This window comes from Mugil cephalus, chromosome 18, assembly GCF_022458985.1.
Source record: "Mugil cephalus isolate CIBA_MC_2020 chromosome 18, CIBA_Mcephalus_1.1, whole genome shotgun sequence".
NCBI lineage: Eukaryota > Metazoa > Chordata > Actinopteri > Mugiliformes > Mugilidae > Mugil > Mugil cephalus.
The window spans coordinates 1,766,225-1,788,076 of NC_061787.1; the positions used below are offsets into that span (position 1 = coordinate 1,766,225).

At 42.4% G+C, this 21,852-nt stretch overlaps 2 protein-coding genes across 2 annotated transcripts in view; one reads left to right on the forward strand and one right to left on the reverse strand.

Moving 5' to 3' along the window:
* LOC124995607 (NACHT, LRR and PYD domains-containing protein 12-like) overlaps positions 1–21,852 on the forward strand; it is a 1,019,357-nt gene that overhangs the window by 193,964 nt on the left and 803,541 nt on the right. The gene's annotated exons all lie outside the window — the stretch shown is intronic.
* tgfbr1b (transforming growth factor, beta receptor 1 b) overlaps positions 10,803–21,852 on the reverse strand; it is a 43,601-nt gene continuing 32,551 nt past the window's right edge. The window contains exons 5-9 of the mRNA XM_047568130.1: positions 20,958–21,125; positions 19,750–19,906; positions 16,972–17,096; positions 15,953–16,083; positions 10,803–12,961 (exon numbers count right to left, since the gene is read on the reverse strand). Of these exons, the coding sequence (XP_047424086.1) occupies positions 12,836–12,961; positions 15,953–16,083; positions 16,972–17,096; positions 19,750–19,906; positions 20,958–21,125 (707 nt within the window). The 3' untranslated portion in view covers positions 10,803–12,835. The remainder of the gene's footprint in view (positions 12,962–15,952; positions 16,084–16,971; positions 17,097–19,749; positions 19,907–20,957; positions 21,126–21,852) is intronic.

Genomic DNA, 21,852 nt, shown 5'->3' on the forward strand with positions numbered 1-21,852 from the left:
TATTATATTATTTTATTATTATTATAATATATTCATTATTATATTTATTACCCATAATACCTCAGAAATATTTCCATATTGTAATTTTATTTTATTTTGTTATTATTATTATTATTATTATGATTATGATTATTATTATTATTATTATTATTACCCATCCAACTTCTATAAAATAAATTGTAAATATATAATCTTTATAACTCCTGTTCACATCATTGACTTCACATATTTACATCCTCCATGGATTATTTTATTTTATTTTATTTATTTTTTTTATTTTATTTTATTTTATTTTATTTTATTTTATTTTTATTTTATTTATTTTATTTTATTTATGTGTATTATTGTTATTATTACCGATACTACTTCTGCAATAACATGTAAATATATAATCCCTGTACTTTACTCTCTCCTCTGAGGACAGTTTTGAACCTGTAAAGCCTTTTAACTGTTGGAATTATGCTATTAGGCTACTGATATATAACAAGTTAACTGCATTTACTGCATTGTTTTATTTGTATTGTATTTGTATTGTATTGTCCTTAAGTTACCCCCAGAATAAACGTCCTCTTATATCAGTCAGAGTCTGACTGTTCAGAGGATGATGCTCCAGTAACTTTTCTGTCAGACGTGTTTTCCAGGAAGCTTCGTCTCATACGGACGAGAACACGCAGCTGATCACTGACCTTTGTCTGCGTTGAGCCACCGGGGTCAGAAAAACAGAACAGCTGACATTTACATTTACAGTCCAGTACTTTTACATGAATGAACGTGTGACCTGACCCGCAGAGATACATGATCTGAGTCTGAGCGTTTAAAACCAGAGAAAATAGAAAACGAAGAAAAAGAAAATGGACATAGAAGGAAGATTATTCTGGTATTTTCTCACTGGTCCATTAATAATCAGACGAGTGAACAGTTTCTCCCCCAGCAACGTGCAACAACCAGTATTTAACTTTTATTATGTTCTACAACGAGATTCTTTGTGACAGAGATTGTGTTTTACTTTTAAATTCTGTTGCTTCTTGTCTTCAGTGACAATAAAAGCTTCTCTGTTTCTATTTCTGTCTCTATTTCTGTTTCTTGTGGATGTATCTCCCTCATTAACTGATTTTGGATGCATTGCTGCTGTTTTCATTTTTATTTTATTTTATTTTATTTTATTTTAATATTTTTAATATTTCTATTTTTTATGTTTTATTTTTGTCATTTATCATTTTTATTTTGTATTTATGTGTTATCCCACCCGGAGTCATGCAGAGCGATAAATCTGAATTCACTTTTAAACCAAACTAGTGAAAATAGAAAATGAAAACTGTCATTCCTCCTCCTGAGTGAACTACTAGGTAGTCAGGAGTTTGTCTTATTATTATTATTATTATTAATATGAAAAGTGATGTGAATGACAATAGCACCGCCCAGTGGGCTCCTCCTGTAACTACAATAAACCTGTATTAAGTGAGAGAGTTAATTAATAACTTTATTTAAATTTACTTTATTTAAAAGACTCCACATTCTGTCCTTTGAGAACATTTGATTTGGTTTTATTTTCTTCTGTGGAAGCAGAAACAAAAACAGGAGGCAGCTTATTTCAACAGAGACTTATATTCTATGATATTAAATACACCTCAGACTTATTTATTTATTTATTTATTTATTTACTGTGTTCTCATCGTCGGTCTCTGGACTTCAAGCTGCCTTTTGTTTTTGAGTTATTAAGCCTTGAAGCAACAGTAACATCTGAGGATAAACAGATTCTCTCACCTCCTGTTCTTATCTCCTGTTTTTCTCCTCGTCACTATAAAAACATTTACAATAATATGTTTAAAATACAAACAAGTCAAGGTTTAACAGGTCACAGACGATTATTTAACCTTTAAAACACATGAATCCTCCTTTAGTTTATTTACTAGACTTTTAATTTTGAGGATCTGTAGTTAAAGTTTTATTCCTTCATCTGTGTTTTTTCGTATAAACCTTGAGCTGATGAGTTAACGAGCAAATATTTATTCACTTAACGTCTCTAAACTCAAATAACTTGAACTTTAAAGCTGCACTAAACAGATTTTACATCACATCAGCAGCAGAGGACGACGTCAGCATATCCCCCTCCTCCTCCTCCTCCTCCTCCTCCTCCTCCTCTTCCCTCCTCCTCCTCCCCTCCTCCTCCTCCTCCTCTCCTCCTCCTCCTCCTCCTCCTCTTCCTCCCCCTCCTCCTCCTCCTCCTCCTCTTCCTCCTCCTCCCCGGCTACGACCGGTGGAGTCTAAGACCTGGAGACACGACACAAGACTGAACAAAAAAATAAAAAATAAAATAAAAACCTCGTGTTCACTTTTAATAAAGGTGATGAAGAGAAGAGAAGAGAAGAGAAGCGAAGAGAAGAGAAGAGAAGAGAAGTGTTGCTGACTATTTTCAGTCCTCATTAACTTGATGGACGACACAACAGCTACTTTGAGTCGATGCGTTTCCAGAGACGTGTGAAAACGATTTGACTTGAAGGCAGAAAAGAAACAGGCTGCAGCTGTGACGTCACACGCCTCCGTTAGTGAAGACATAATCCATCATTTCCACATCATGGTGGATGCATCAGCTGCACTAGATAAACACTAGATAAACACCAGGTTTGGTTTTCATACCCGGGGAAGGATGAGGGGGGGGGGGAGCTCCTCTGACAGATGCTGCACTCTGAGCGTTCAGGCCAACATCCATACATCACTGTCAATCTGCAGCGAGCGCGGCCGCTATTCTTAGCCTCCACAGGCCCAATACACACAAATACCCACAGCAGAATGAAACCCTGAGCCTGGAGCCGGGACACAAGCAGGATCAGCTCAGTGGGTCCCGGGCAGAGGGACGACGCTTTAACAGCTTTAACAGCTTTAACCGTTCACTGCATCCATCTCCTCCTTTTGCTTTTGACCTTTCGTTCCGAGCGACCGTGACACACAACAGGAAAAACACAAAGAGAAAAGGAAGACGGAGAACGAGTCTGGTCTGATGCGCGGACACGATCACGGAGGTGAAACCTAAAAACAAGAGTTCAGCAACAAAAGAGACAAAACACAGGAGACGACAAAGAAACTCAAACTGACAGAGACACAGACAGAGACAGGACTAAACAAATAAATATATATATACTGTTAAAGTTAAATGCAAACATGTGACAACATAAAACAGGAAATAAATGAACTATTAAACTACTGGAAGGTTCTTAGACGCCTGTGGATGAGAAGCTGCTCAGTGATGTGGTGGTTCTGGGTTCTAACCCTTCCTGGGTGGAGTTTGCATGTTCTCCCTGCATCTGTGTGGGTTCTCTCCAGGTTGTTTTTTTTTTTTTGGATATTTTTATATTGTTATATTTTATTCTTCAGTATGTGCAGATGTTGAACGTCTCAGCTGCTGTTGACAAAGAGAATTTCCCCATTATCTCATCTCATCTCATCTCATCTCATCTCATCTCATCTCATCTCATCTCATCTCATCTCATCTCATCTCATCTCATCTCATCTCATCTCATCTCATCTCATCTTATCTTATCTTATACACATTTGTTCGGGTGAACCCATGAACTTTTTTGAGCAGAATTCAGTTTACTTTGTCCTAAACCGGATTTGTTGTTTGTTTGAATGATAAGAGGTTGAAGAGTTGAACTACGTCCACATTTAACCAGAAATATAACCTGACATCAATCTACTGCAACATCTGAACATCTGGACGCGTTCGTCCGCTCACAGGACAAAGGACGTCCATGTTTTAACCAGAGAAGAGACGTTTCCGTTCAAACCTCCACCAGACTCCGACTAAATCAAGGAATCCGCGTGTTGTTGTGTTTGGTCTGAGCTGTGAGTCCAGCTCAGAGAAGCGTAAGAAATCAATTTACGCGAAGTGAATTTCATCTAAAAGTCCTTCAACAGACGCAGTAATAACCTGCGAGCTCCTCAGACTCAGGCTGTAAACACTTTTGTTAAAGTCCCTCCAGACTGTAACTCTAGAAATGATTTAAAGAAAACCTTCAGGGTCCATTCACGAGAAATATGTGATTACTGCAAAATAAGAAAGAAATAAAAAGATTCAACACGTTTATTCAGTTTATTTAGTTCCTTATTCACGGCTCCTACTTTTACTTTCAGTCAAGTTCATGAACAGACGACATGTTTGAATATTTAATTAACGTCAGTCACAGGAAACTTATTTTATCGTCTCTGATGATTTACTGTATATTATTATTATTATATGTATTAGTTTTCCCTCCATAACCGTGGCCTGTGTGTCTGAGACACTGACATATGAAATATAAATGAAGTGATGCTACAGCTGTGAATTATTGAGCTGCAAGAACAACGTCCTGTCGCACGTCACGTCAGAATAAAGTTTAAAACTGTCTGGAAGCAGTTTTCTGTTTATCTGAAATATGTTTTTTTTTTGTTATTATTATTTCTTTTTTTTTTTTTGTCAAATGCTCGATAACAAAAAACAAACAACGGTTCAGACCAAGAAATCAAATCCCCAACAACAACAGCAAATAAATAAAAGAAACATGAAACTTACAAAGAATTTATTTATAAAAAAACCAAGGTGAGAGAGAGAGAAACCAAACAGAAGAAACCAAGGTCGAGTTTAACGAAGACGTTACAGGAACAAAACGAGCTGCAGAGTAAAAAAAACTTAAACAAGACAAACCAACAAAACGAGGAAACATGAACAGAGAAAAGAAAAGAAAAGAAAAGAAAAGAAAAGAAAAGAAAAGAAAAGAAAAGAAAAGAACAGAGGATGTGACAAAGGGAGAGGGAGGAGTTTATATGAAGCAGACACAGGTGAGACTAACGAGACTAACGAGCGCTCCAGTCAATCAATCAGTCAATAAACCAATCAATCAATCAATCAATCAATCAATCAATCAATCAATCAATCAATCAATCAATCAATCAAAATAAATAAAAAAATCAATCAACCAATCAATCCACCGACTGACCGACCAACCAACCAGTCAGTCAATTAATCAATCAATCAACCAACCAACCAATCAAAATAAAAAATAAAAATCAATCAACCAACCAACCAATCAATCAATTAACCAATCAATCAATCAGTGGAAGGAAAAACACAGGAAACAAAACATCAAGGACGAAACTTTCAAAACCAGAACCACAAAACAGCAAGAAACCAAACGGAGTCACAGGTTTAAAGGACAATGCGACAACAAGACGTCCTACCTGAGACCTCACGGACGATGATGACGATGATGACGGTGACGATGATGAAGATGGACTGATGTGGAGTTACTGAGTGACTCTACGAAGCAGAGGAGGAGTTTGACTCTGACACACTCGTGGTCTGATGACATCGTTTCATGAGCTCTGGTGGAGAGAGGAAATAAATCTAACGAGTAAAACTTAACTTCTGGTGGATTCTGTTCCTCGTATCCGGTAACACGGAGGCACGGAGGAGGCAGCATCAGACTAAGCCCAACGGTTCTGCTGGAGCTGGATGTTTGGAGACGGTGGTTCTGTGCGTTTGATGAAAAACTAGGATGTGAACTGTAGTTTCACCTGAAGTTCAGAGACTGATGGAAGATAAAAGATAAAACAGATGAAACAGAACGACAGAAATAGCAACAGAAAGGACCAAAATAAAGCCGGAGTAAAAATAGATGATGTGGTTTTGTTCTTTCGTTTCAAAGGCCTGTTTGGTTTCATTGTTCAGGTTAGTGTGAGGGTTGTGTATCGGTTGTGTATCGGTTGTGTATCGGTTTGTATCCTGTGACATTCTTCTGCTGAAACTTCCTCCTGCTGATTTGTACCAAGATGAGCATCACAAGCTCAGAGAAGCACCACAGAAGAAGAACGATGATGTCACAGGCTTGACTTCACAGTTACTGCATGAGAAGGACTGATTCAGTTTAACCCTCCATCGTTCCTCTGGTGGTTTATGGAACCAGCATCTCCATGAACCAATCAGAGCTCTGGACACTGTGAGCTGTGTTTGAGTAAAAGCTGCATGATGCAATATGTCATTTTCTTCATTGATTAAAGTCATTATAGAATTTAACCAACACAAACAACTGGCAGGTTAAACCAACAACTTGATATCGTTCCAACTTTGATTCCTCCAGAACTAAACCACTTAAAAAAGTCTTTTAAAAGAGACCAAGACCACGAATGAGCTCCAACATGTTCATCTTTTTTTTTTTTTAAAAAAAGGCTGGAATTATAAGAGGATCATTAAGTCTAATAGCAAAAAATAAAGGAGCTTTCTTCAGTGTTCCAGTGTTTCTGGAGGAAAGTGTTTCAGGATCCTCGTTCTCCTTTTAGTCCCTGATGGATCAGAATGAATCTCCGCTCTGCACCGACGCGTCGACTCAACATCTCAGCAACAACTTTTATATTTTCTATTTGTATTTTTTTTTCCGTGTCTCAGAACCAGTTCAGTGTGAGATGTTGGTGGTTTCCTCTCATCAGCTGATGCTCCAACATTTCTACTGGATGAAGGTCAGGACTTTGACTTGTTCCTAAACATTCATCTGGTTCTTCTGGAGAACCACTGGTGTTCTTGGGCTCCTTGTCTTCCTCCATGACCCAGTTTCTCTTCACATTCAGCTCATGGACTCATGTCCTGACATTTTCTTTTACAGTTCACTGGTAGAGTCCAGACGCATTAAACGCTGCAGCTCTGAACCTGAACCCTCAAACAGCCTCTGGATTATAAAGGAACTTCAGGAACCTGCTCTGGGATCAAACTTTTATTCGATGTTGTCTCATATGTTTGATCGGTTTCTGTTTGTCAACTTCAGGAACAAGCTGCTGATGCACTGACTCATGTTTAAACAGAAACGTATGATAATAATGATGATGACGATGATGAGAATAAAGGCGCAGACACAGACGCTGTAGTGAAATGTTTCTTTATTCACACCATTTTCTACTCCAGCTATGTTAGAAGTTAACATAAGTGTCAATCCTCTACTTCCTATGTCGATCTCTCATTCATCTGTACACACTATATAAAAAAAGATTATAATATGTTTAGAAATCCAAGAGGGTTGCGAGGGGGGGGCGGGGGTGGGGGTGGGGGGAGGAGGAGGAGGAGGAGGAGGAGGAGGAGGAGGAGGAGGAGGAGGGTCCGACTGTCTCCGAGGGGGTTTTTGCTTCACAGTCACGTCCGTCCTCCTCCACGTTGTCTCCTTTTTTTCGTTTTTATTTATTTTTATTTAGACAAAAGAACATGTGGAACAAGGCATTCGTTACCAGGGCTCAGAGGGGGGAGGGACGGGGGGAGGGACGGGGGGAGGGACGGGGGGAGGGACGGGGAGGCTTGGATTTATTCGTAAAGCGCTTTTCACTGTACAGCTCACGCAGAACCAGAACACAACGGCCGGGTCATATACAGAGTACACTGCTCAGGCACGACACAAACACAATACGAAGCCATCGGACAAAAGAAGGTACCGTTGAAAACAAGGAACAAATTATTGTCTTCAACTCTCTTTTTTTTTTTTTCTAAGCATTTCATAGAAATCAAAGAGAAAGATAAATTGCAAACTCGGAGTAAACAAAGCAAGAATATATATTTACAGTGAGGTAAAACACATTGGTCTTTAAAAGGAGGTATTTTCTTTTCGATTAAGTGACCTTTTTAATATGTTAATTACTGTTTGCTGCTGCTGCTGCTTCTTCTTTTATTTTTATTTTCAGATACTTCTCAGCTTTTGCTCGGATGACATCTATAAAGCAGGTAAATGCAGACGTCATCAACGTAGACACACAATCACATGCGAAGCTCGTCGTTCGAGGTGAAAAGTAAAAAAAAAAACGAGTCTTGTCAAACTTAGGCACCAAATAAAACACGGTAAAGCTTTTGTGCTACTCTCGGAGGGAGGGAGGGGGGTGGGGGAGGGAAGGGGGGGGGGGGGTGAGGGCGGAGGGGGCGGGGCCTCACTGCAGCGTCCGACCCGATTCGTTCCAGCTCCAATGGAGCCTCTGAGGAGACGGGGGAGGACGGGGGGAGGACCTGACGCAGCCCTGGTCACAGTGTGTGGCGGGTGGTTCTGGTTCTGGTGGACATGGCTCAGTCTCGGTGGGACCAGCAGCAGCAGACACCGGTCCAGCTTTGCATATCAAGGAATGAAACAAAGAGATTCGGTCCCAAATGAGGTGGATTTCTGCACAAATTTTCGCTGCCAGGACCGTGTTTAGTTACTTTGTATGTGTTTAGTTTGGTGGCGCTGGGTGGGACTGGTGCCGATACATTCACAGCTGTGGGGATTAATCAGTGCGTGGTTGGTGGTGGGGGGGTGGAGGTGGAGGGTGGGGGGGGGGGGCTGCGGGCGGAGGTCGGGTCACCGTCCCGTTCGGTCCGGCCCTCCCTGGATTTAACCATCAGAGAGGAGCTTTATCAAACTTCATTTCACACCACACGGCACAAACAGCATCACTACAAAGAAGCTAAACGTTCTTATATTCAACCAAATCATCAAATCAAATCTGCCTTAAGGTTTATTTTTTATTTTTTTTACTTTTTTTTGCTACACAAAAATTCTTAAAATTATCTCAAAATCTAAGATGTATTTCTTTGATCCAAGGATTTTTTGCTTTCTTGAAATTCCTTTTTTTTTTTTTTCTCAGTGCAGAGATCAAACACCGGGACAACGGAGCACCGTTTAAGACAGAAAGGCTACGTTCAGCTTCATCAGAGGTAGGGCTGTAGGAGGTCTGATGCATCGTTTGGTCTCCGGAGGAAAGAGACTCTGATTCCAGCTACTAAACACGTCCACATCTGGACCTGTCGGCTCCTCAGAGACACTGGAGCTGGTTGGTTTAAGGGGGACGGGGGGGGTGGATGTGAGCTGGTTTACCCGTGATGGAGCCGTGTAAAGCTGAGGGGGGTGGGGGGGGGGGCTGCTGCAGTGAGGCGTGGCCCTCGTAGCTGTTAAAGTCAGATTCGAGAACGTGGAATGACAAGACAGAAAGGCAAGATAGAAAACATTCCTGTAGAAAGAGAAACAACCGATAGAATCAAAATAAAAAAAAAACAGCTGGGTGCAAACGTCTTTTTACAGTTAAGTCGTCTCGGGTTCGAAAACTAAAAAGTACAAGGCTGCTGGTGACTTTAAGACAGAATGACGGTTGTCCTGGTAGAGAAGAACCAACCGGAGGTGCTGTTGAGCTGAGCTTCTTGTTGTTGTTGCTTGATGTCCCAGAGAATGACGTAAAAATGGAAAACACAGAGTCCGTCTCCCTCCTCCAGCCGGGGCTTATTTAAAGGGATACTCTGACTCCCCCCCTCCCGACCCCCTACCACACCCACATGGCTTCAACAGAAAGATAAAAAACAGCTAAAATAATACAACACACTGAATCCTTGGCCCTGGTCCTTCTAGTTTTCAGCATAGTACGTCACCCTTTCTACTTCTACTCCAACATAGCAGCGATATCCTCGGCCTCCTTCTCTTCTTTACTCCGCCACGTATGTACACGGCTTCAGGGGCCTCCTCACTACAAATCTACAAATACTTCATTCGCAGGAACCCGTTGGCTTGTTGTCAGATTTGGAGAAGAGTCCAGTGGTAGCAACTGTGAAAAAGAGTCTCAATTTAAACTAATACAAACCAGAGGTCTGGGAAATGAGAAGCTGTTTGTAAAATGAGTACGTTTATCAGTTGCTACCAGAGCTTTGGAGGAAAACAAGCTGCTCCGAGGCCCTTCGGCTGATTGGCACTGGACTGGAGTTCCCACCAACCGTCCAAACACACTGAGGAGATCAGCGCTTAGAACCAGAGACCAGAGACCAGGACTCCAGAGACCAGAGACCAGGACTCCGGAGTCCGCGGGGTCAACGTCGGGCTGGATGTGCATCGGAGCAACATGGCACAGAGCGACTCAGGAGGAGTATTTACATCCAAACGGCAGCACTCACCTCGGCACGGGGGGGGGGGGGGGAGGAGGAGGAGGAGGAGGAGGGAGATAAGCGAGGTGGACAACTGAGTAGCAGCGCATCAATAATTCAAAAGAAAATAAAACATGGAGACAGAACAGACTCTGACGTCCAAAATCGCCATACAGGTAAACTGAGCCACGAAGGAGGAGGAGAAGTAGGAGGAGGAGGAGGATAAGAAGAAGAAGAAGGAGGAGGAGGAGGAGGAGAAGGAGGACGAGGAGTTGGGGAGGACAATAAGAAGAAGGAGGAAGAGGAGAAGGAGAAGGAGGAGGAGGAGGAGGAGAAGAAGAAGAAGGAGGAGAAGAGAAGAGAGAAGAGGAGGAGAGAAGAAGAGAAGAAGAAGAGAAGAAGAGGAGGAGGAGAGAAGAGAGAGAGAAGAAGAAGAAGAAGAAGAAGAAGAAGAAGAAGAAGAAGAAGAAGAAGAAGGAGGAGGAGGAGGAGGAGGAGGAGGAGGAGGAGGAGGAGGAGGAGGAAGAGGAGAAGAAGAAGAAGAAGAAGAAGAAGAAGAAGAAGAAGGAGGAGGAGGAGGAGAAGGAGGAGGAGGAGGAGGAGAAGAAGGAGGAGGAGGTGGAGGAGGAGAAGTGCACTTATTGCTGAACAATCGAGGATCTGATCAAGTTTTCTTTGTGCAAACATCAAATTGACATTATTTTTTTTTTTGCATTCATCAAATGAAACCGTTTTGTCTGTGAACGTCGCTCGGAGCCCAGTGAGTTTACATGTATGACGTTTTGGCAACAGAACAAACACTTGTTAAATCAGGTGCTACATATATATATATATATAAAGATTTGTTTTTTTGTTTTGTTTTTTTATCCTTTACACAGAATAATGACACTATCTTTATCATAGTAATCAATCATATATATATGTGTATATATATATATTTATCTTCTTTTTCATTAAAAACAAAATAAAATAAGAGCAGATCATGACTCTTATGCGTTGGTCCCTTAAGGCTTTGCTAAGCTGAAATGACAAAAATGTCAATTTGAAGCATTTTGTTTTGTTGTTGTTGTTGTTTTTCATAAATGTACATTCTAGTAGAAAAGACCTTTCACGAAAAAAAAATAAAAATAAAAAGAGGAAAAATAATAATAATAATAATAATACACAACCTGGAAAACCTATGGCTTAGTAAATATCCATTTGCTATATTTAAATGAATGTACCTCACTGCTTTTTTTCTTTTTTCTTCTCTTTTTGATGATTATCCAAGAAAAACCAAAAAGTAAAAAAAAAAACCAAACACTTGAAAGGTTGATTGACTGCGCTGCTGCGCTGCCAACGGTGCAATGCATGAAAGAGAAAATAAGAAACAGTTTGTAGTTATAGGGCAACATCAGTGATGCTGAAAGAGCCACCGTGAAGTTCCTTCTGTCTCTCCAGTCCGCTGAAGGAGCAAGCTGTACGATGAGGAGCTGCTGCTGCTGCTGCTGCTGCTGCTGCTGCTGAGGTCGGTCGGGTGTGATGAAAAATGGCACCAGAGTTGTCGGCTGGTCAGTCCCGACGTCGAAGGGTGTGCATAGTACGAGCTGCTGGCCTCCGGGAACAGGAACAGACGCGCTCCCCCACAGCAGCCGACGCGAGAGGAGTTGGGTTTTTTTTTTTTTTTGTTTTAAAGCACTGGCACTTTCAGGTTAACAGCTGGCTTGGAAGGCATGGTGGCAGCTGACCGACGCTGTTGCTGTTGGTGTTCTCGCCGTTTTTTTGTGGTTTAGCAGAGCAGAGTATAGAAAATAGACACGATTCACATCTACTGTATATTGCATATGTTGCAGCATGTTCGCCAAAGAATGAATGAGGTCACCATGTCCAGGTTAGATTTGCAAAACAAAAAAAACAAAAAACAAAAGAAGAAGAAGAAGAAGAAGATCCCCTGCCACCAGAAAAACAAAAAGACAATAAATTAAAACTGACCTGTTCCGGCTCCTTGGGCTATACAAGAGGAGACGGAGGGAAACGAAAGAAAAAAAAAACTGTTGCAGAGATGAAAGTCGACGAGGCGACGGACAGATGAAGCCGACGTTTGTGTGGACTCCTATGGGGCGGGGGGACGAGGGGGGACGAGGGGAGGGGGGCAACACTACCGTGGTACGAGTCAAGAGTAGGGCTGCAACGAGACCACGGACCAGGGACAGACCAGGGACAGACCAGGGACGGACCAGGCTTCGTGTCACATCCTGGTACGTCTGATTCTTTTAGCTGCAGACATGTAGAGCCTGTATAAAACCAGGCTGCACCTCAGCACCATCAGTAGCATCTCCTCGTCCTCCACAGCCTGGTGGTAGATGGGACAGTGGAGCTGATGTGCAGCCTCCTTCTCTCCGCTAAGCTGCTAGCATTAGCCTTAGCTATGTCTTTTTAGCTGCAGTAGCACTTTAGCTGGATGTGGGCTGAAGAGGTGAAGACCCACTGGACTCGTCACCTCGTCTTCTACCAGGATTTTGTTGTTTTTCGTCTGCACCATCTCGGATCCTAATCAAGGTGAAGTCTGCTTCCTTTTAAAGTCTGCGTTGAGAGAAGTGAACGCTTTAATCAAACATGTAAATGTGACTCTTGCAGCCCCACTGGAGACGCTTCACCCGCTCGGTTGGAGGATCTGAAATGCTAATGTACAGATGATGAGCCTCCCGGGTGTCGAGGACGATGATGATGATGAGTGGAGCTTCCTTTCACGCCTCAGACACAACCATCCTTCATCAGGTCCCTCCGTCCACCTCCGACTAGGACGCATCAGTTTGACAGAAAAAAACGAGCACAAGGGGAGAAACCAAAAAACAAAAAGAAAGAAAGAAAGAAAGAGTGTTCCCTCCAAAGGGGAATATCAATAAAGATAATAATGCTGTCACGATGAGGAGGGGGATGCCAGTCAGAGGTGTGTGTGTTTGGTAGCTGTGTCTACATCTTGATGCCCTCCTGTTGGCTGAGCTGGGACAGGGTTTTCTTGATCCGGAGTGCGGTGAGCCGGGCGGCGCCGTTGGCGTACCAACACTCCCTCATGATCTTCGCCATCACCCGCAGCGCCTGTGGACCGGAGACAGAGACGCATGTCAAGATGTGATGAAGCCGTGATGTGTGCACTTCTGGTTAACACGTTTTCAGACTTCACACACGTTTTCAATAAGCAAACAACATTCGACGAGGCACTGAAACTATTAGAGAAGGTGACGGCGCCTCCTTCCCGGTACGTATGAGTCAACGTGTCTCCGGCTGGCGAGAGACGCTGCAGAGCTGGATCTGAGCGACGTCCTGCAGCGCTCGTTAAAAGACAACACATTCCAGCCTCTTATTCACCCGGTGGATCGGTGCCAACGCGCTCAGACTCTTCACTGTGTCGCTGCCAGCGTTAGCGGAGACAGCAGACGCTCGTTTACCGCGCACAGGCTCTCAGACGTGGCTTCATTCACTTTAATCTGCAGGACGGGATTTATGGAACAAACGAACGGGAAACTAAATATCGCTCCTACAAGACTTTACCTCATCACAGAAAACCCATGTGAGAAAACACCGGTCGTTGGTGTTGAAATCTAAGGCTGAATATGTGCAACTACAAATGAATCAGAGTGTATCTCAGGGTTCCACGTCATAGTTTATATCTAAAAAAAAAGAGAGTAGAGTTTCTTAAACACGGTTTATCTGAGCAGCTTCTTCAGTTCTAAGAGATTTCTACAGAAACTCTGTGGGCAAAACCACCAGAAACCGATTCTGTAAGAACCAGAAAGAAAGAAAGAAAGAAAGAAAGACAGAAGAGAAGGCGTTTTCTCCGTCACTCATGTGACCAGTTCATCTGAATCCATCTTCCTTAAAAGTGACGAGAGTTTAACAGAATTACTGGAAACACCTCATTCGCTGAGCACGTATAACGAGCGACTCACTTTTATTCGTTGAGGAGCTGAAATGTGTATGTGTTGGCCTGACGACAGGGACGTGGTTTTGGGTTCATGATAGAAACTGAAATTAAAAACTAGCAAAGATCAGGGTTCGGCTGAAGCCTGATACTGATCCCATCATTTGAGAAATGCCTGGACCGGTCGGGACGTCTCTAGCACGTTCAGATTCTCCTGACTTCACATGAATGTGATTCAATATGAACGTGTTGGTGCAAGCTGAATAAAAAGAAGAAATGTGAAAGCAGACCACCGCTAACCAAACATCTTTTACCTGAATGGTCCCAGGAGCAGCCACCTACGTCCGGTGGCTCACTCTGCTCCATAATAACCATGTAAAGACCCTCAAAGACCAACTAATGCTGACGGATTCTCTGCATGTTCATCATTGTCAGAGATTCAATCTGTTCATTCATCGCTTTTGTTAATAGGAAGTCAAGCTTGGGTTTTCCCAGCGCTTCCTGAGTCTGCGTCTGCAGGTGCAGTCTAGTTTCAACTTGCTGAACCGGTTTTTCTGTCTGGATGGATATCATTATCACAGTCTGGCTCATAGTGCACGCATTGTGCTTTCATTGTGTCTTATTGTGTCTTATTGCGAGCTCATCCAGACATTCCTGCGTTTAGCTGCAGAACAAAAGTTGAACCTAAGAACCCAGATTCCCGGTAGGTTTGGAGCAGCAGGGAAGAGGGAACCATCTAAGAGTCAGGATACGTTTTATAAACTTCTGGTTCAACCAATGTGAAGATTCTGAGCTGGTAGATCCAATCACCTCTTCTCCTTTTCAGGGTTAAAGACAGAAAACTGGCAACTATCTATCTGTTTGCTGGTTTTCTTTTACTCTTTTTTTTTTTTTTTTTTTTGCCATTTTACTTAAGAATATGGACAGAAATTCACTGTGGTATGAAAAGAAATGAGCAGAAAACAAGGGAAATAGATTCATGGGAGAGAAAAGCTAACCTCAACCACCAGTTCATCTGCATTTAGATGTCATAAAGAAGAATAAATGCTGCTTTGGTTTATTTTAAAACACAAGGTTGTGATGTTGCTAAGCTCCCTGCAGAAAAATAACATGCCGTCCTTGTCTCAGAGAGGTCTTCACCAGCCCATATTTAGAGGTGCACGTCCTCACATCTTCTTTATGGCGGAGGCTGTTGAGGTGCAGAGGGACTAAAATAAAAGCCAGGTGACAATTTGAATCCATAAAAAGGATAACGGGTTCATTCCAGATCAACGTTATCAGACATCTGGACGTTCACAGACAAACGTGGCTGAGCTGCAACGACTTGAGGTAAAATTATTCAGACGACATGTCAACAATCTGTTCTGGCATCTGTGTTCATGTTGGAGGGCAGAGCCGCCTGCTTCCCACAGACAGACACAAGTTTATAAAGACGTCTGGTATAAACAGCAGCGAGACTGAGACCGTGACTCAAAGCCACTGGTCTGAAGCAGGTCTGGATCTACTATCAGGGAAGACGACGCATTCGCACCTCGCACAATTTTCCACTTTTCTGCATAAGAAATGAGGAAGTGGAGAAACTGCAGAAATGTTCTTTTTTAGACAGAGAGCAGTGTCTTTGGTTTGTTGAGTGGATTCATCAACATGGACATCAGCCAATGTGAGAGAGGCCTTTAGCTGCTTAGAAGTTCCCCTGGGTTCCTCTGGTTCCTCTCCCACTATGATGGAGTGATGTTTGTTGGTGGACCACTCCTGTGGAGGGGAACAGTCGTCTTCAATCTGTCTGACTCTCTGTGGATTATTTGTGGCTTCCAGACTCTTTAGAGATGGTTGTTGAACCTTTTCCAGCCTGATGAGCAACGACAACAACTCGGGACTCGTATGCGAATCCGCTGACGTGTCATGACGAGTCTTTTTTATGCAGAAAAGCAGAAAACGAGGGACTTTTCTCTTCTGTGAACGCGGTGCAGTGCATTAAGAGTGAAATGGGGCTGAGAGATCAGGGTCCTTAGAAATCTAAAGTCTAAAAATCTGTGTTTATATTTGTCTGAGGAATTATTATTGGCCAGTATTCTAACTGCCTCCATGAACTCCAGTTACTACCTTCCTACTCGCTCTCCTCTAGAGCGTCTTTGTCTGGTGTTAAAAGGAAATCACACGTGTCCTACCTCACAGCTCTGCCAGCGGTTGGGAATGTTGGGCCGAAGCTTCTGCTCACAAACCACCTTCCTCATCTCCTCCACGGATGGATCTGACTGCACCAGGTCGTAGTAGGGCAGCTGGTAGTCCTCATGAATGCCTGACACAAACACAAGAGGTTACTGGTTGACACTGCATGCACCAATCTGCCTTAAAAAAATAAAAAATAAATAAATTTACACTCTAACATTTAATATTAGTTATTACTATAATTTGTTTGCGGTCAGGACACATTCTCCTGGCTTCATAAATTTACTCTCCATCTTTCCAACACCAGCTTGGAAGATGCCTTCACATAAAACTCGGAAATTCTACATTCCAACTCGGAAATTTCAGACTTCCGATATCAGCGTTAACGTTACAGGTTGACTCGGAAGAGAAAAAAATCAGTTTGGTAAACCGTCAGTTTGCTGAGCATGAAAATATGTGCAGCAGCTATTTCTTTTTTTTTTTTATTTTGAGTTTCACAACACGGAGCTCATCTTTTCCCCAAGTTGCCTTGAATGCAGCATCGTCAGCTGCAGCTGGAACTCAACCACTGACTGTTTATACTATGGACAAACCCATCGTGACGTCACCCGTCGGATTTCGAACGTCGGCTTTATGCTTTAAACATGTTTAATAAGGCTGTAAAGTCGGGCTTTTTAACATCGGATCTGCTTCCTTTTGGAGCCTCTAGTGGCCACTTGATGAACTGCAATTTTTTTGCACTTCCACATGTGTTTCATGGCTCAGACCTGGAGGTTGATGTTTGCTTGGAGAGCGAAAGCTCCGAACTCAACTGACTTCTCGAACCTGACGATATCCTGCACCTAGTTTTATTTTTTCTTTTGGGCGATCAAACGTAAGATGCCGGAGATGCGGCGCGTTACGGAGACGCTTTAAGCCCTGCTTCTTTCATTAACTCTAATTAATGAATGAATTACGCCCCCTGCTTTTCATTCGTTCACCGCCCTGCTACACTTCTTCTATTCTGCTTGGCTCTCACCTCCCATAGAGCAGCGGCTGGCGATCTCCCAGAAGACCAGGCCCATGGCGTAGATGTCCGCTCGCTTGAAAGACTCGAAATGTTTCATGTTGATGGAGTCGTCCAGGACTTCTGGAGCCATATACCTGAGGAGACACACAGTTATCAGACCGCTATCACCGCGCTTCCTGGTTATTTAAATCACCAAACCAACATATGTGTCCAGGGATCAGCTGCCTGGAACAATGAGCCAAGTTACAGGGAGAAGCTAAAAATGTCATTACTGCCTCGGTGGGATGTTAATCCCGTCTGAATGGGCCTGTTGACTTTCCCCTGAAAGCCAGAGGTTTGTTCCACATGAGCTTCTTAAGGATAAAATGACCCATAAAATCAATTTCTTAACCTTTTTACATTAAACAGGCATTTCCCCACGGCAGTGTGACTTTATAATTTGTAAAGTCAGCGTCTCTCTGAAGATCAGCAGTTTGATTGTGGAGGGAAGTGAATTCACTTATTTCAGCCATTATTCTTTCATTCGTTCATTTTTTAATCTCATTTCTCTCAGCTGAAAAACAACATTTTGATATTCTATTCATTTACCACATCTTCTTCTTCTTCTTCTTCTATGCCAGCGTGTTTATTCTTTTGTATAAAAAGATGAATAACTTAGTGATTTACCACCTAAATAAGATGAAATGTGCTGAGGTTTGTGTTCTCGTGTTTGACTCTGTCTCAGAGTTTAGTTCCTAAATGATCTTAATCATCTGTTCCAACTTGTTCTTGAGGTTTTCTTCCTGGTTCTGGGTTCAGGTGAAGCTTAAAATGAGAACTAGCACAACTCTAAAGGTTTTTAGATGAACACGGACGAGAGCAACAGCTACTTTGAGTCAGAGTCAGAGGTTCATGTTAAGAACAGATTCATTGATTTGTTGTCAGCAACTAACACAAGTGCAGAGATGAAATCCAGTCCAGATCAATGACAGAACTGACTGGAACGTCTCAACTATTGCTCCTGTTCACATTTCCCTCGGATCAACACATATCTACTGGTTTCGAGTTTGAACTCTTTGGAGAAATCTGGGCCTTCTTAGAGGAGACGCAGATTTACTTGGTCTAGTCAAATGTTCCCGTTCTATCGACAGATCATTTGGATTTTGCTTTTTTCTTGTTTGTTTTTTTTTTTTTAAGCTGAGCTCTAACTCAAGGTTTCTTCTTGTTAAAAGGAAGTTTTTTTTCTTGTTGCCATCACCTTCGTGCTTCCTCTGGCTTCTGAAAACCACCTGGAGACCATATGGATCCTTGTTGATAAAATATAAATATAATATCCACTAAAAAAAAACATGGGTAACATGGATGTGAGCGAAGGCCACTGACACTCAATCAATCATTTAGTAGAACATGTGCAGCATAAAAACACAGCCAGCAGAAGGAGACAGGAACACCTCTCTCCAAACCAATGGCCAGACAAGTCTATATAACGGAACAATAGATGCTTGGAGAGACACACAAAGGCCAAATGAAAGTGAGAAGACACCTGCAGTCTGGAGAATTATGAGCTGGGCAGCAAGAGAGAGGGAAACACTTTACTCCCAGCATGTGATAAAAACCCAAACCCAAAAAACTGCTTTAGAGAGTAACGTGCATTTGTTTTTTTTCCTCTGAACGTCCTTGAGTTGCAGGGTTACATCGCGTGTCTTCGAGGCAAGTTAACAGAGGATTCATTTCAAGGTCCGTGGCGTCCTGAGGCCAGAGCACGAACGAACAATACAACCTCCATCTAGATTCTCTGCTAGCGTGAGCGACGACGGAGCCTCTCTGTGTCCAAGTAAACGACAGGGACGAAACGCCCACGAGGTCTGATGTGAAACAGAGATCAGGCCCCGTTCAGACCTCACATCAACACCCGTGATCCCACAGGTCCAGGTCCAGGTCCAGGTCCAGGTCCAGGTCCAGGTCCAGGTCCAGGTCCAGACCCTCGGACAGATCTGGTGTTGCCTTGTTTGGTTTCATTCTTTTCAGCTCAGCCTCACTTACTTTTTCATTCTGACAAACTGTATTAAAACAATTGGACATAAAACCAGACTAAAACCATCGAGTTCCAGTAGGAACAAGTTACAGTTTTCACAACACGTTGAACCAACCAGTTTTAGAACCATTCAAAAGCTGACGAACACATTTATTTTTGCACTAGGGGTGAAAAGCAATATCGCTATGGCAATATATCGCGATGTGTTTCCTTCTGAATCAGTATAAAATTTTGAATGTTTTCATATCGATTTGAAAAGTTATGTTTTGGTCCCATCACTATCGACCTTTTCTGTACAAGAGCAATAAATTGTAAACGGGTCATTTTGATTCATTGTGTATTTTGCCTCAATGTGTCCAATGAATTATCACTGATGTCATCTGATGTACATATATACAATGTGTGCTTTTAGTGAACTACGTAGAATATTGCAATAATGTGTCGTATTGTGACGCAATAAATGAATAATGCGTGTTCTTGGTTCTGAAACAGCAGTAGGTAGAGATCCATTAGAGACAGAAGTTTAGAGTTTATTTACATGTAGAGGGTCATTAAAGTGTGAGGAGCTGGATAATAGCAGGTGTATTCACTAGTGATGGGTCTGCCTCCTCTATCTACACCCGGATCATGTTCTGAGTCTTACGGTCGTGCTGTGAAACACCACAACAATCACTCCCGATGACAACATCATCACAGCGCAGCATGCGGAGTAGAGCCGAGGTTATTCCAAAACGGACGAACCCAGAGAGAACGGCCAGAAAGGACGAACTCACCTTTTGGTTCCCACTCTGTGGTTTGGAGCGATGTCGATGGTGTCGGTGGCGGAGTCGTGGCGGACGGCCAGACCCAGGTCAGCGATGCAGCAGGTCCCGTTCTTCTTCACCAGGATGTTCTTTGACTTCAGGTCTCTGTGGGCGATCGCTGGCTTCCCTGTGGGGGGGGGGGGGGGGGGGGGGGGGGGGTCACAGCCCTTTATTATTTATCAAATATTTATAAAATATGACACTATGGGCATAATCCGGCAAAGAATCTACATCATAACCAACGCTGTGCAGTCACTGCACATGTACTGTAAATTTACCGTCCACTTGGAAACCAGAGACATAACTTCAGTCAGGTACCGGATGAGCTAGCTTGTTAGCCTTGGCTAGCTGCACACTGCATTCACGGAGGCTCGGAAATGGGCTGATAATACCAATAACTTCCCTAAATAAAACCTAAAAAAGTACCATCTAAAATGACTGGGATCGGTTTAAAAGCAGAAGGAATAAAAGACTTCATGCAACTCACTGTCTACATCTTATAATCTTAGCAATTATATTATATTTACCAATTTGTAGCATTTTTAATTCCCATTCTATATATATATATATATATATTCCCCATGTGTGGGTTAAATAAACATTGGCTATTTGTTAAAGCTTCGACTGAGAGACAGAAATAAAAACCTGGTCAACAGAACGTGACCTGGTTGGTTGATTTTTATTTTTTTTTGTTCTCAGATCGTTCCCAAATTCTTCTCTAGTGCAAAAAAGAACACACTTTAACAATTGTGTTCTTTTTGTCCCTCACAGACGACGCGTTGAAGCAGAGGAAGGAATAAGAGGAGTTACATAGAATAATATCACAGACTCCTTTAACTCCTTTAACATCCAGCAGCATCTTTCTAAACCAATCTGAGCTCTGGACACGAGCTGTGTTTGAGTAAACGCTGCAGGATGCAATGTGTCATTTTCTCCTAATTTTATTGATAAAGTGCACGTATGAGCTCCAAAATGTTCATGAACTTGAGCATCCAATTTACTTGGGCCTTTTTTTTTTTTTTTTTTTGCTAAAAGGCTGGAATGAAAAAGAGGTTAAAAGAATGTAATTTCCTCATTAAATGAATTCTTTGTTGACCATTTGTTTTCTTTCTGGTATTTCAAGGCTGGTTTTAGACTCTAAAATACAGCTAAATCCCAGTTATTTTCAAGCGTCTCACCTTGCGTGCCCACTATCTCCATGTGGAGGTGGGCGAGGCCGCTGGCCGTGGACAGGGACAGCTTGATCATCCCCTCCACGGTGACCGTGTAGCGGTTCAGGTAGTCGAACAGGGAGCCGTGCTCGTGGTAGTCGGACACCAGCCACAGCTGAGTCCACGTCCCGTTATCTACGAGACAAAGACACCGCCAAGGGTTAGAGGAAAAGACCAACAGAGACAGACCGGTTCGACTGGTTCGACTGGTTCAAGGACTATTCATCTGTTGCAGCAGCATTTCTCTGTGTGTATCAGTTCGAATCCAGAAAATAAACGATAACAGAGCGTGAGAAGATAAAAGCGAACGGCCACATGTGGGTTGTGTTGCACAGTTTACGCTACAGTTTTAAAAATATGCATAGTTTATCATCCATAGTTTATATTTTGAAGTTACATCCTACATCAGAAATGTGGTTTTAGTCTGAGAAATAATGTTTTTCAATCATAATTTGTCTGAGAAAAACCCTAAGAAGACTGTATTGATAACCCAGCATTGGAAATCATTACATCGAGCATCGTTACATCCCCACAAATCACCTTTAAATGGAAACAAAGCGCAATTGTACTTTTGTACAATTTTATTTTGCAAAAAAAGAAACTGAAATGGAAGCGCAGCCGGTGGCTGGTCTAGTTCCATATATTAATAGACGCAGCAAGGGCAGGATATAAAGACGTCTTAGCGGCTGACACAGATCACAGGACGTATTTTTAGGATGTTAACAACAGGTTGTAAATTAGGAGAATCCTTTTAATTCTACTCTAATATCACTTTTACCTCCTCATACTCTGTTTAACCACAGGCCTCATAAGTCCAGAAAAACTATTGTTAAACTTAGTTTTGTAACTGAATTCCTAAAGG